General features: G+C 40.8%; 1 protein-coding gene across 1 annotated transcript in view; it reads right to left on the bottom strand.

The window, feature by feature from the left end:
- EFCAB5 (EF-hand calcium binding domain 5) overlaps positions 1-15,415 on the bottom strand; it is a 105,377-nt gene that overhangs the window by 16,565 nt on the left and 73,397 nt on the right. The window contains exons 13-17 of the mRNA XM_042255465.2: positions 14,527-14,741; positions 12,326-12,482; positions 8,699-8,988; positions 6,624-6,793; positions 4,165-4,393 (exon numbers count right to left, since the gene is read on the bottom strand). Of these exons, the coding sequence (XP_042111399.2) occupies positions 4,165-4,393; positions 6,624-6,793; positions 8,699-8,988; positions 12,326-12,482; positions 14,527-14,741 (1,061 nt within the window). The remainder of the gene's footprint in view (positions 1-4,164; positions 4,394-6,623; positions 6,794-8,698; positions 8,989-12,325; positions 12,483-14,526; positions 14,742-15,415) is intronic.

The raw sequence follows: 15,415 nt of genomic DNA, 5'->3' as shown, positions 1-15,415 counted from the left end.
GTTAATTAATGATCATCTGTTGTTACTGTTGTTCTTGTTGTTTAGCCACTCAGTTGTGTTAGACTCTGTAACCCCATGGGCTGTAGCCCACCAGACTCCTCTGTCCCTGGGATTTTCCAGGCAAGAATACTGGAGTGGGATGCCATTTCCTCCTCCAGGAGCTCTTCCAGACCCATTGATCAAACCTACAACTCCTGTATTGGTAGGCAGATTCTTTATCACTGAGCCACCAGAGAAGCCTGATAATCATCTACTTCCTAAAAATTATTCATTGGTTCTCAAAAGGCATTTCAAAAGTGTTCTAAAAAGTGTTTCAGGTTCCACTATGAAAAAATGAAACCAAAAGAGTAAACAGAGATCTACCGGAAAATCCATCTAACTTATTATGTTTCCTGATAATCATCCAGTGAAATCAGTGGTATATACTATCAGAAAGCAGTGTCATAAGAAAGAAAAAAAAAATGTTTAAAAGCCAACAACTAATGCCAGCCTTGGACAGATGGGTAAAAGCTGCCCCAATCTGATGCAAGATTAATGTCTATGTTTTTACATGCTGTCATCAGATCAGCTGTGCAGGTATGCTGGGTTCCCAGGCCTGCAGTATCCTAGATTACACAGTTTTCTCCGACACATAAAGAGAGCCTGTTCCACAGAGAAAGGATCAGAAACCCTTAGAACCGATCTGTGGTCTCGCTGTCAAGAAACCCTAGGATGGGACTTCCCTGGTGGTCCAGTGGTTGAGACTTCACCTTCCAACGCAGAGGGTATGGGTTCAATCCTGGTTAAGAAGCAAAGATTTCACATGCCTCTTGGCCAAGGAACCAAAGCATAGAAGCAATGTTATAGCACATTCAATAAAGACTTTGAAAAATGGTCACATCAAAGAAAACTCTAGGAGAAGTTTATTCTTCAAAAATATCTGTATTTTATATTATGACCCAAGGCATCTAAAGGGTAACTCAAGAGCCTTTACCTCCAAGGACTAGGAGGTCAATTTAGAATTCACTTTGACATGTTCTCTAATAAGACCATGGTGATTGCAGCCATGAAATTAAAAGACATGCACTCCTTGGAAGGAAAGTTATGACCAACGTAGATAACATATTAAAAAGCAAAGACATTTGTTTGCCAACAAAGGTCTGTCTAGTCGGAGAAGGCAATGGCACCCCACTCCAGTACTCTTGCCTGGAAAATCCCATGGACGGAGGAGCCTGGTGGGCTACAGTCCTTGGGGTCACGAAGAGTCGGACACAACTGAGCTACTTCGCTTTCACTTTTCACTTTCATGCATTGGAGAAGGAAATGGCAACCTACTCCAGTGTTCTTGTCTGGAGAATCCCAGGGACGGGGGAGCCTCGTGGGCTGCTGTCTATGGGCTCATACAGAGTCGGACACGACTGAAGTGACTTAGCAACAGTCAAGGCTGTTTTTTCCAGTAGTCATGTATGGATGTGAGAGTTGGACTGTGAAGAAAGCTGAGTGCCGAAGAATTGATGCTTTTGAACTGTGGTGTTGGAGAAGACTCTTGAGAGTGCCTTGGACTGCAAGGAGATCCAACCAGTTCATCCTAAAAGAGATCAGTCCTGGGTGTTCATTGGAAGGACTGATGTTGAAGCTGAAACTCCAATACTTTGGTCACCTCATGTGAAGAGTTGACTCATTGGAAAAGACCCTGATGCTGGGAAGGATTAGGGGCAGGAGAAGAAGGGGACGACAGAGGATGAGATGCTGGATGGCATCACTGACTCGATGGACATGAGTTTGGGTAAACTCTGGGAGTTGGTGATGGACAAGGAGGCCTGGCGTGCTGTGATTCATGGGTTCACAAAGAGTTGGACACGAATGAGTGACTGAACTGAACTGAACTGAATGATAATTTGGAGTATAGTTCACCATAGTCTTCCACTTTGCATCTTAATATCTTCACATCATTCTTATGTCAGAAGAGAATGAAATTTATTATTAAAAAGATGTCCAAGGGAAAAGATTCTACCACTTCCTCAATTGTACATCCAGTAAATGAGACGGAAAAAATTTAAATAATGGTAAATAAACATCAAGAGCATCCAAGGGAACAGATGATAGCAACTTCCTGATTGCTGCTACATCCCAGTCCAACGCCTCCACAGGATTTTCAATCTTCCTTCACTGAAATTTTTGTTCATAAAATTAAATAAAAAATTTTTTTTTCTTTTTGGCTGCACTGTGCAGCATGTGGGATTTTAGTTCCCCAACCAGGGATTAAACCCATGCTCCCTGCTATGGAAGTGTGGAGTCTTAACCACTGGACCACCAGGAAAGTCCTAAAATTAAATTTAAATGCTTGTAGAAATGGTCTAGTTATTTTATAATCTTAAAAGTGCTTTCCAGGGGCTTCCCTAATGGTCCAGGGGCTAAGACTCTGCATTCCCCATGCATGGGGCCTGGGTTTGATCTTTGGTCAGGGAACTAGATCCCATGCTGCTGCTGCTGCTGCTGCTGCTGCTGCTGCTGCTGCTGCTGCTAAGTCGCTTCAGTCGTGTCTGACTCTGTGTGACCCCATAGACGGCAGCCCACCAGGCTCCCCCGTCCCTGGGATCCTCCAGGCAAGAACACTGGAGTGGGTTGCCATTTCCTTCTCCAATGCAGGAAAGTGAAAAGTGAAGATGAAGTTGCTCAGTCGTGTCCGACTCTTAGCGATCCCATGGACTGTAGCCCACCAGGCTCCTCCATCCATGGGATTCTCCAGGTGCCACAGCTAAAGATCCTATATGCTGCAACTAAGACCTGGCACAGCCAAATAAATAATAAAATAAATAAATACATATTTTTTAAACAGTGCCTTTCCTTTTTTTAGTTTCTTTTGTTTAATTTATTTTCATTTAGCAGATAGTATAAGATACTTAAACACCATTTTCAAACAAGTGACCTAATTTCAAAAACCTATTTTACTTATTTAGTTAGTTATCTTAATACTTATGCATTTATTTGACTGCCTCGGGTCTTGGTTGCTGCTCGTCGGATCTTCATTGATGTCATGCCGGATCTCTGGGTGTGGCCTGTGGCTCCCAGGCTTAGTTGTTCCTCAGCAAGTGGGATCTTAGTTCCCCAACCGGATAGCAAACCCATGACTCCTGCATTGGCAAGCAGATTCTTAACCACTGGACTGCCAGGGAAGTCCCCTCAAACCTATTTTAATATTTGGGGATTCCTGGGTGGCTCAGTGGTAAAAAAAAATCCTCCTGCCAAAGCAGGAGACACAGGTTCAATCCCTGGGTCAGGAAGATCCTCTGGAGGAAGAAATGGCAACCCACTCTGGTATTATTCTTGCCTGGAAATCCCATGGACAGAGGAGCCTGGTGGGCTACATTCCATGGGGTTGCAAAGAGTCGAACATGACTGAGAGACTGGGCACAGTCTTTAAATAAAACTCCACTGATAACCCAGAATAAAACCCACATATCAACCTTGATATAAAGATTTTTATTTTTATTTATTTTTGCTGTTGTTCAACAGTAAGCATCATGGACTTTATTTTCTATTAAGTTTAAGCTATTATAATATTTTAAAGAAGAAATACTGGATAATCAACAATTTTACCAAAGAAGCCATAGCATTACAGGTCATGAAAAAGTGCCACTCCCTTTTTGAGATCTAATTTGAAAACATGAATATTTGAGAAACATTTAGGCTTTTCCTTCATTCTTCATCCTCAAAAATTATAGCACTAAAATCAAGAACTATGGTAAGGCATATCATACTTAGCACCGTTCGTGTAAAAAGCAAAGGATTTCTAGGTACCACTATAAATAAAACATAAATATGTCTCTTCTATAAGTTCATTCCTACTTTTTGGGTTTTAGTTAGTAGTCTAATAGTTGGATTTCAGTTCTATAGCAGAAAATGCTGTTCCTACAATGAATACCATGGGACACATTCACAAGCTTCCCAGACAATCTGAGGCATAGATATGCAACTGAGTCTGAGTCCCTCCGTGTGTAATAGGGAACCTCTCCAAAGACTGACACATGTATGATGACATTTATATACATAGCTTTACTGTATGTATGATGACACCGTTTATATACATAGCTTTACTCTCCTCTGGTTTCAGGTTTTACTTTTTCAAAAAGTTTAGGAGAGGCTATCCTACCATTGATCTTGAAGAACTTTTCTATGTCATACCTGATAGAATCTGATCTCGTGGGGTAGGAAGATGTTAATTTTCTGGGGATCTCTTAGAGTGTCAACAGCCAAGACCCCAAATATCCTCATATATGCGTCCTGAAGGGGCAGAGCCAGTAATGAACCATTGTGATCGCTCTTCTTGCGGGAATGGTTCCAGAAGTAGATGTTCCCATGGTGCTGAACTTGGGGGACGTGTATTGGCTTCCCTTCATCCACTACTGTAAAGCTGAGGAACAGGAATATGAGAAAAGGAGAAAGGCACAGAAGAGGGCTTTAGACTAAGCCATGCAGGACACTAGATCAGTCCATCCATAATCATTAGTGTTATATGTCAGAGAAGTGGACTCAGATAAAATTACCAGTTTGGAGAGTCTGACTTGAGAGAAAGATTTTTTAAAATAAGCTTAATAGTGTGTATATTGAACAAAAAGAAAGACTGTACAGAAAAAAAATGAGGATAGACGAGCCAGATACAGTCAGATTAGGGGGACACAATGGAAAGGGCTAGAAATTAAGAGTGATTATGTTGTTATAATGGCTGTAATACGAATCCAGCTGCTTTTGATTGGGGGCTATGAGTGTTATTGGCAAAAGATTGCTACAAACAGATATAATGTCAATAAAAGTTGACATAGAGTTCTTACACTATGACAGGCAAAAAAAAAAAAAAAACAGCTTAGATCATAACAGAAAACATACATAAACAAGATGTTGTTGTTTAGTCGCTAAGTCATATCCTACTCTTTTACTACCCATGGCGGGTAGCCTACTAGGCTCCTCCGTCCATGGGATTTCCCAGGCAAGAATGCTGGAGTGGGTTGCCATTTCCTTCTCCAGGGGATCCTCCTGACCCAAGAATGGAACCCGAGTCTCCTGCATTGGCAGGCAGATTCTTTACCACTGGGCTACCAGGGAAGCCCATTTAAACAGGATGTGGAGACATAATTTGACTTTATTTTGGGGGGCTCCAAAATCACTTCAGATGGTGACTGCAGCCATGAAATAAAAAGATGCTTCACTTCAGTTCAGTTCAGTCGCTCAGTTGTGTCCGACGCTTTGTGACCCCATGAGTCGCAGTACACCAGGCCTCCCTGTCCATCACCAACTCCCGGAATTCACTCAGACTCACGTCCATCGAGTCAGTGATGCCATCCAGCCATCTCATCCTCTATCATCCCCTTCTCTTCCTGCCCCCAATTCCTCCCAGCATCAGAGTCTTTTCCAATGAGTCAACTCTTTGCATGAGGTGGCCAAAGTACTGGAGTTTCAGCTTTAGCATCAGTCCTTCCAAAGAAATCCCAGGGTTGATCTCCTTCAGAATGGACTGGTTGGATCTCCTTGCAGTCCAAGGGACTCTCAAGAGTCTTCTAAAACACCACAGTTCAAAAGCATCAATTATTTGGCGCTCAGCCTTCTTCACAGTCCAACTCTCACATCCATACATGACCACAGGAAAAACCATAGCCTTGACTAGACGACCTTAGTCGGCAAAGTAATATCTCTGCTTTTGAATACACTATCTAGGTTGGTCATAACTTTTCTTCCAAGGAGTAAGCGTCTTTTAATTTCATGGCTGCAATCACCATCTGCAGTGATTTTGGAGCCCCCAAAAATAAAGTCTGACACTGTTTCCACTGTTTCCCCATCTATTTCCCTTGGAAGAAAAGTTATGACCAACCTAGACAGCATATTAAAAAGCAGAGACATTACTTTGCCAACAAAGGTCCGTCTAGTCAAGGCTATGGTTTTCCAGTAGTCATGTATGGATGTGAAAGTTGCACTATAAAGAAAGATGAGTGCTGAAGAATTGATGCTTTTGAACTGTGGTGTTGGAGAAGACTCTTGAGAGTCCCTTGGACTGCAAGGAGCTCCAACCAGTCTATACTAAAGGAAATCAGTCCTGAATGTTCATTGGAAGGACTGATGTTGAGGCTGAAACTCCAATACTTTGGCCACCTGATGCGAAGAACTGACTCATTTGAAAAGACCCTGATGCTGGGAAAGATTGAAGGTGGGAGGAGAAGGGGACAACAGAGGATGAGATGGTTGGATGGCAACACCAACCCAACGGACATGAGTTTGAGTCAACTCTGGGAGGTGGTGATGGACAGAGAGGCCTGGTGTACTGCAGTCCATGGGGTCCCAAAGAGTTGGACATGACTGAGCAACTGAACGGAACTGAACTGGAGACATAATTTACAGCGCAGGTACAAACAATTGAACTGATACTGTGAAGCAAAGTCCCTATATGAAAACCAATGCCCAAGAGCAAGCTCTAGAAAAAATTAGGTGAAATCACCCAAGACTGGAAACCTATCACCTCCTGCTTGAATAACTTTGGTGATCTGAGGCATTTCTCTCTTGGATAGCTAACTTGGAAGGATTTCAGTGCTACTTTACTTCACAAAAGGAATTTTTTTCAAAAGAAAGGTGAAACCGTCTTTAGAAATTCTTACCTGATCCCCTTCATGTCCCTGTAGAGCACTCTTTTCAGAACAAACGGAGCATCGTCTAAAGTACAAGCTACATTCCTCAATAGAACGTTCCCTCTATCAGGCAGAAGTATGTTTTCTTCTAAGAGGGAAATGTGAGCACTGATCTTCTTATTTCCATGGGCTTCAGCATCCTGTGACAAAATGTTTCTGACCATTTATTTGCCAATTGCCAAAGAGCTATTCTCTTAATTATGTCTCCCTTCATTAGCCAATCTGTGCATCTGACCCCAATAATTTCATTTTCCTGAGTAAATGATGTAGATATTACCATAAATAGACAGTGGGGGAAAGGCTGACACCACAGCTGTTCCTGAAACCTGAGTTTCAGTGAGTAGAACAGATTTACTTTATGCCAACCAGACCAGTTCTACTAAAAAAAAAAAAAAATCTGTCAAGTCTAGTTATATTTAGAGGTTTAAAACTTGGATCCCTTTGAACCATACTCATGTTGTATGGGCTTCAGTTGAAAGTGCTTATTTTAGAGAGCTCAGGCAAGAAAGATGATTCATATTTCTTGACCATCTACTATGATGTGAATATGGGAAAATGCTCTCAAGAAATTCTTAACATAGTTTGGCTGTGACATTTGACTTACATCATTTCAGGAAAGGATTACTTGGGGCTCCAGATTGCAGACTATATGCAACTAGTATTTCTTTTTCTTTTCGGCTGTAGTGCACAGCATGTGGGATCCTAGTTCCCTGATCAGGGATTAAACCCATGCCCCTTGGAGTAGAAGCACAGAGTACTAACAAATCGACCTCCAGGGAAGTCCCACAACTACTATGCCTAATTAAAATAACTGAAAATTCTATGTACCTAAAATATTATAACAATATTCTGTGTTAACACATATGCCAAGTATGGGTATAAATTGGAAATATGAGAGACACTTTCTCTGATATTTGTCTCCTCTTCCTATAAACTTGAGTTTGTTCTTTGTCCTTTTCTTTTCCCTTCTTGATTCCTCCTTTTCTACATAGAAAATCAATAGACTAACAAAAATGTAGTAGTAAGATGTCTCTAAGGGCATGGCAGATTTCTGAAGCAAGTTGGAACAATAACTCTTTTGCTTTTTGGCTGAGTCCCCTGCAGTGGAAATGCAGTGTCTTAATCACTGCACTGCCAGGGACATTCCAATATCTCTTTTTCTGATTGGTCTACTGTTCCTGGTCCCATCATTTCCAATTATTGATATAGTGGAAAATTAAGCCATTCAGGAGATGATTCCCATAATCATGTGTTGCTATTTAGCTGAGATGAATGACATAGTTTCCCTGGATCAATGGAAGCTGTGATACTTGTAGAAGACAGCCATGCTGTTCCTGCCTGGGAAAAGCAGTAAGCTGGAAGTGTCCGAGGAAGGCAGCAGAACTGTGGATGGTGGTTCATCCAGGTCATGTCTTTTAAGGGACAGGATTCTGCAATAGTCTCAGCTTATTTCTAGGCAGTGCTATGAACTATTGTGTCAAGTTGGATTCTACTTTATAATGACTTTATAATTTAAATAGTTCCTTTTGTTTTTATTTTTAATTGGAGGGTAATTGCTTTACAATGTTGCATTGGTTTCTGCTGTACAACAATGTAAATCAGCCATAAGTATACACATATATCCCCTCTGTCTGAAGCCTCCCTCCCACCACCCCCCAAATAGTTCCTTCTAAAACTGACTCCCAAAATAGCATGCAAGGGAAATATAGCTTAAACTGCTTGAACATCTCCTTACTGCTTTTTTTTAAAATGTCAGTTTATTGTCTGTTATAGGTTTCTTTGACTCTTGGCACAAATGAAATTAGGAGTTCCAAGACATAATTCTGTTTCTTATCCCTTTCCTCTCTGCTTCTACCTTGCCAATCTGCAGTCATTCCAGTTGTATCTTTACTAGGTTTGGGGTCATTGTAAAACATTGGAATGAGTAAAAATATCTATAGTAGAGATTTCTCAAGAGAATTTTGTGTGTTCCTCCTTTGCAACCATTGAACATCATCACTTGGGAGGAAATGTTTTTCTCTTATATGTCACTTTAGAAAGCACACCTGGGTGAGGGCCTTAAAGGTCTCCGTGTACACTGGCTCCAAGGACACGCCACTTGTCTCTGCAGCACGCTGGATTTGGTGCAGCCACTTTTGTCTGGCACAATTCCTCAGACTCTCAACATGGCTCCTTTCTAAAGAGTTCATCAGAAACTCCACAACGCTCTCCAGAACTTCTTCTTCATTGCCCCTGAGTTCAGAGACAACCAATTCTATGTATTTCTGAAACTGTTTGGAAGACAATCTCACTTCGTGCCCAGGGTGTAGCTTTGGAAATTGGACATGTAGTTTAGCTAAAAGACAGAAACATAAGACCAAAAACTAATCAAAAGTTCATTCACCTGTGGGGGAAATTTGCATGTTTACAGCAAATCGAAGCCTCTAACAACTGCTTCTCATGGAAAACCAGGTATATCAAAGGCATCTCCAATGGATGTCCAATGGAACATCTTATAGTGACTGCCTATGCTGAACTCAAGATGATTCCTATATCATCTATTTTTTTAAGTCTATTTATTTATTTTTAATTGGAGGATAGTTGCTTTACAGTACTGTGTCGGTTTTTGCCATACAGCAAGATGAATTAGCCACAGGTATACACATGTCCCCTCCCCTTTGAACCTCTCTCCCACCTCCCACCCCATCACATCCCTCTGGGTTGTCACAGAGCAGTGGATCTGAGCTCCCTGAGTCATATAGCAAATTCCCACTGGCTATCTATTTTACATATGGTAATATTGTTTCATTTTAATTCTACCTCTCAGCAGGTGAAACCTTATAACATCATCCTCAGGTCCCTTAAATTCTAGAATTCATTGTGTCCAACTCCTTTGTTTTACCCATGAGGACATCTGGCTCTATAGAAGTTCAGTAACTTGCTCACGGTCATGTGATCACTTCAGTTCAGTTTAGTTCAGTCGCTCAGTCGTGTCCGACTCTTTGCGACCCCATGAACCACAGCACACCAGGCCTCCCTGTCCATCACCAACTCCCGGAGTTTATCCAAACCCATGTCCATTGCTTTGGTGATGCCATCCAACCATCTCATCCTCTGTTGTCCCCTTCTCCTCCTGCCCTCAATCTTTCCCAGCATCAGGGTCTTTTCACATGAGTCAGTTCTTCGCATCAGGTGGCCAAAGCATTGGAGCTTTGACTGATGTTTCAGCTTCAACATCAGTCCTTCCAATGAACACCCAGGACTGATCTCCTTTAGAGTGGACTGGTTGGATCTCCTTGCAGTCCAAGGGACTCTCAAGAGTCTTCTCCAACACCACCGTTCAAAAGCATCAATTCTTCGGTGCTCAGCTTTCTTTCAGAGAAAGCAATGGCACCCTACTCCAGTAGTCTTGCCTGGAAAATCCCATGGATGGAGGAGTCTGGTAGGCTACAGTCCATGGGGTCGCGAAGAGTTGGACATGACTGAGCAGCTTCACATTCACTTTTCACTTTCATGCATTGGAGAAGGAAATGGCAACCCACTCCAGTGTTCTTGCCTAGAGAATTCGAGGGACGGAGGAGCCTGGTGGGCTGCCGTCTATGGGGTTGCACAGAGTCGGACACGACTGACGCGACTTAGCAGCAGCAGCAGCAGCTTTCTTTATAGTCCAATTCTCATATCCATACATGACCACTGGAAAAACCATAGCCTTGACTAGACGGACCTTTGTTGGTAAAGTAATGTCTCTGCTTTTTAATATGCCATCTGGGTTGGTCATAACTTTCCTTCCAAGGAGTACGTGTCTTTTAATTTCATTGCTGCAGTTACCCTCTGCAGTGATTTTGGAGCCCAGAAAAATAAAGTCAGCCACTGTTTACACTGTTTCCCCACCTATCTGCCATGAAGTGATGGGACCGGATGCCCTGATCTTAGTTTCTGAATGTTGAGATTTACCAACATTTTCATTCTCCTCTTTCACTTTCATCAAGATGCTCTTTAGTTCTTCTTCACTTTCTGCCATGAGGGTGGTGTCATCTGAGGTTATTGATATTTCTCCTGGCAATCTTACTTAGTAAAATATAAAATATAAGAACGCAGCTCTCCTGGCCATCGTGTAATTAATTTTTTCTTTCATGGACCATGGTTCTGTGTTATGAGGATTTCCCATCTTGTAAGTGGAAACCACCTCATTAGACCCAATTAATGAAGAACACCTGACAGTTGATCAACTTAGGCAACTTTAAAGATCAACCAATACAATGACTTTTGAAAGGGCTGAAGAACTTTACTAACCCTTATCATTTTTTCTCTCACGCACCATATACTTTAAGAATTTGAAATCTGTTATGCCAAAGTCATCAGATAAATCCTTAAATCCAGTGAAAAGCAAAATCATTTATCCTGGGATCTAAGCAGATGAAGGAGAGAACTTATTATATGAGAATTTTAGTAGCTTTTGATTGAGAAGAATTGATCAGAAGAGGAAAAATATAGAAGAAGAGAAAGTCATTAAGGAGAATACAAAGTTAAGTAAATTTAGGGGAAACTTACAAGTCATTCAGACTTGAGAGGTGAATCAGACCTTGCAGAGGCAGAAAGATAAAATGAGAAGGGAAAGTAGGCAGGACTGTGAAGTGGGTTTGGATTGTTTTATGGGGATGTGTAGCTAGGTATACAGAAGGAATCTAACTATGTAGAGTTAAGATATTGGACAAAGCCCTCTACAACAGTTTAACTCTTGATTGCTCTGACATTTTCTACATTCCCATCAGCAATGCACAAGGGTTCAAATTTCTTCATATCCTTACCAACACTGTTATTTTCCATTTAAAAAATTACAGTCAAACTATATAAGCAAAAAAAGCAAAAATAAATTAATGGGGGTATATCAAACTAAAAACCTTCTGCACTGCAAAAGTAACAACAAAATGAAAAGGCCACCTACAGTATGGGAGAAAATATTTGCAAATCATATATCTGATAAGGAGTTAATATCCAAAATATACAGCAAACTCATAGAACTCAATAGCAAGAAAAAAAATCGGACTGGAAAATGGGCAGAGGAACTGAATAGGCACTTTTCCAAAGAAGACATGCAAATGACCAGAGGCACATGACAAGATGCTCAAACATTATTAATGAGTGTACCAACTTTCATTACAAGAGAAGTTCTAGGATTCTAATATACAGGGTGATGATTATAGTTAACAATACCACATTATATATTTGAAAGTTTCTAAGAGAGTAGATCTTAAAGGTTCTTACCACAAAAAAGAAATGGTAATTATGTGAGATGATGGAGGTATTAACTAAGCTGTGGTAATCATTTCACAATATAAGCATATCAAATCAACACATCGTACAGCTTAAATTTACACAATGTTACATGTCAATGGTATCTCAATAAAACTGAAAAAAAAATGATAGCCACACTAGTACATGTGAAGTGTGAAATACTATCTCATGGCTTTAGAACAACCAATATTTTAACTGTATATATATCATAATAATGAGGAAATGGCAACCCACTTCAGTATTCTTGCCTGGAAAATTCCGTGGACAGAGAAGACCGGTGGGCTGAAGTCCACGGGGTCACAAAAAGTTGGACATGCCTGAGCACACATGCATATCATAATACTGGGAAACTTGAAGCCAAGTTGTTACCACAACTTAAGAAAATTCTTCATTTTTACCTTTCTTCATTGATTCTTTTTCCATTCCTTCCTTGTATGTATACAAGAGTTCATCAACTTCCTTCAGATCCAGAAACCCTGAGCCATCACTGTCCCACTTCTGAAAGAGGGCTTTTAGGAGAAGTTCCCGTCGGATTTGGGAAGCATTTTGTCTAGCCTAGGGCACACACAGGATAACAAAGCACAGAAGATATATCTGTTTATTATGCTAGCTGGCGAGCTTCCCTGGTGGCTCAGATGGTAAAGAATCTGCCTGCAATGCAGGAAGCTCCCCTGGAGAAAGGAATGGCCACCCACTCCAGTATTCTTGCCGGGAGAAGTCCATGGACAGAGAAGCCTGGTGGACCACAAAGAGTCGGAGATGACTGAGCAACTAACAGACACACACACGTACACACACGCACAGACACATATGCTAGCTGGCATCTTATGCTTATTCCCCACAAAGAGCAGCACTTTTTATAGAAACAGCTTTACTTTGGGACTAAGCAGGATATGAATAGTAAAATGAAACATTTAATTTTAATTCTCTTAATATCAGTTTTTATGTCTCAATAAACATTTTCTATGTTTCAGCTCTAAGCTAGAAAGCAGGCATTTTCTGCATTGAACTAAAACACATTCATTTAGGAAGGGGACTCACTCCTCGAGAATCATTCCTCTCCATTCCCTTACTAGTTGTTCAGCAATGTGATAAACACATTGGGTGATCTTCCTGGCTTCCTTTTTTCTCTACCATGCGGGATCTAAGTTACCCGACTCCCCAACCAGGGATCAAACCCATGCCTCCTGCATTGGGAACATGGAGTCTTAACCACTGAACTGCCAGGGAAGTCCCTGCCTGGCTTTTTTTTTTTTTTTAATTTATTTTATTTATCTGTTTATCTATGGCTGTGCTGGGTCTTAGCTGCAGCATGCGGGATCTAGCTTTCCTGACCAGGGAGTGGACTTGGACTCCCTGTATTGGGAGATCAGAGTCTTAGCCACTGAAGCACCAGGGAAGTCCCTGCCTGGCTTCTTGATGAAATATGTTCTGTAATGAAGGGCGATGGATGATAGTGTTCAAACAACAAAAAATGACTGTGTTCAAAAATTCTTTCTTATATTTAACATTGGCCTGACATTAATTTTACTTACCATTTAGATTTTTTACTAGATTACGTTAACTAGATAGTAACTTATCTAATCAAGGTAGATTTTATTGATAAAAGAAAGTGAACACATACCATTTGGTTAAATGATAGGAACTTCAATTGAGGAGGAAAAAGGAATATCAACTCTAAATTAGATCGAGAAGACTCATAAGACTGATAAAGTTACTGAATATGCTTGATGAACCTAATTTATATATTTCATATAAGAGTACATAAATTGTTCCTATCAGCAAATGTGTGTGCATATTTCATCCAAGTAAGTAGTAATTTCTTAAGAAAAATGAAGCCCACTACCTTGGTGTACCCCAAAATATGTATTCAAGCCACAATCATACCATTATGTATGTGCCTTTGTAAATGTACTCACACATCAGACGGTGGACACATACACACACATCTTTGCACATGCAAATATCTGCTCCTTGGACTCTGCTCTTCAAGATTTGGAGAAGCAAAAACACAGCTATATAGGAAACCATCTCCTGCCATCAGCAATCATGTTCTTATTAGAGGAATGAATTCTCTGGAGTGTGATCTTAGAACATTTGACAATAAAATGAAGTATTTAATTGCCATGCTAATTAAGTGCCTAATTAGCATAAGCATTCACAACCAAAATTAGTACTTAAGAAGAGCTAGTCTAGGAGGAACTGAGGTTGATAGATTTTTTAAATTTTAATTTTTAATTACAAGATAATTAATTTACAATACTGCGATGGTTTCTGCCATCCAGATGCAGGTGCTTAGTCGGTCAGTCTTGTCCGACTCTGTGACCTCATGGTAGCACACCAGACTCCTCTGTCCATGAGGATTCTCCAGACAAGAATACTGGAGTGGGTTCCCATGCCCACCTCCAGGGGATCTTCCCAACCCAGGGAGCAAACCCAGGTCTCCCACATTGCAAGCAGATATTTTACTGTCTGAGCCACCAGGGAAGCCCATACATCAACATGAATCAGTCATAAGTATACATACATCAACATGAATCAGTCATGGGTATACATAATAGTGACTTCACTTGTTTTATTGGTAAATAATATTACTCACCTTTTCTAAGCCACTCATTTTCTCTTCTTTTGTTTCAACAAAGCCCTTCTTAAAAAAGGAGATGAGGGCTTCACTGACACTCAAGGGGGAATCTTCACCAACAAATGTCTCCAGGAGCTGCACAAACTGGAGTAGATTGAAGGAAACTCCGTTGAAGGCACTCCTACCCTTTATTTCCTTGTAAGACTGAATGTTTCTGATAATTGAGTGGAGGTCTATCAAGCAAGAAACATACATCAAACAGTGACATGAACAATTTTATCAAAGTTCAGGGAAAATATATGAGTACATATTGTAATGAACATCTACTACCTTTTTTCCTACCAGGAGTCTATGCTGCCTTCATGAGGACAGCACCCCCTTTTTATTTTCAAAATATCCTTTATAAAGTTTGGGTTTTAGTTGTTGTTCTCATTTTCTCTCTCTCTCTCTCTTTTTTTTTTTTGCATGTGGGATCTTATCATTTTACCTTTCACCAACAAGTAGTAGAACTTATAAGATCAAAAAATTTTCCTCCTGTCTGCAGTTTCTTTTCTCATTTAAGAATGGATCAAATAGATTGAACCCATGCCCCCTATATTGGCAGCACAGAGTCTTAACCACTGGACCACCAGGGAAGTCCCTAAACATATCTTTTATTTATTTATTGGTCTTCATCCTTTTTTCCACGCCTGGTGGCATGTGGGATCTTAGTTCTCCGAAGAGGGATCGAACCCATGCCCCTTGCATTGGCAGTGTGGAGTCTTAACCACTTGGCTGCCAGGGAAGTCCCCCTCCTTTTTTTTTTTTATTTGAGAAAACATCTCTCCCTGATTGTCAGTTTTGATGTATCAGGTAGCACTGAGCCTCGCCCACCCTTGCTTCAGGATGGCCATGTGATATAGGTCCG

Source organism: Ovis aries, chromosome 11, assembly GCF_016772045.2.
Source record: "Ovis aries strain OAR_USU_Benz2616 breed Rambouillet chromosome 11, ARS-UI_Ramb_v3.0, whole genome shotgun sequence".
NCBI lineage: Eukaryota > Metazoa > Chordata > Mammalia > Artiodactyla > Bovidae > Ovis > Ovis aries.
Note: the sequence above shows the minus strand (reverse complement) of the source record. Positions and strands in the feature narration are given on the sequence as shown.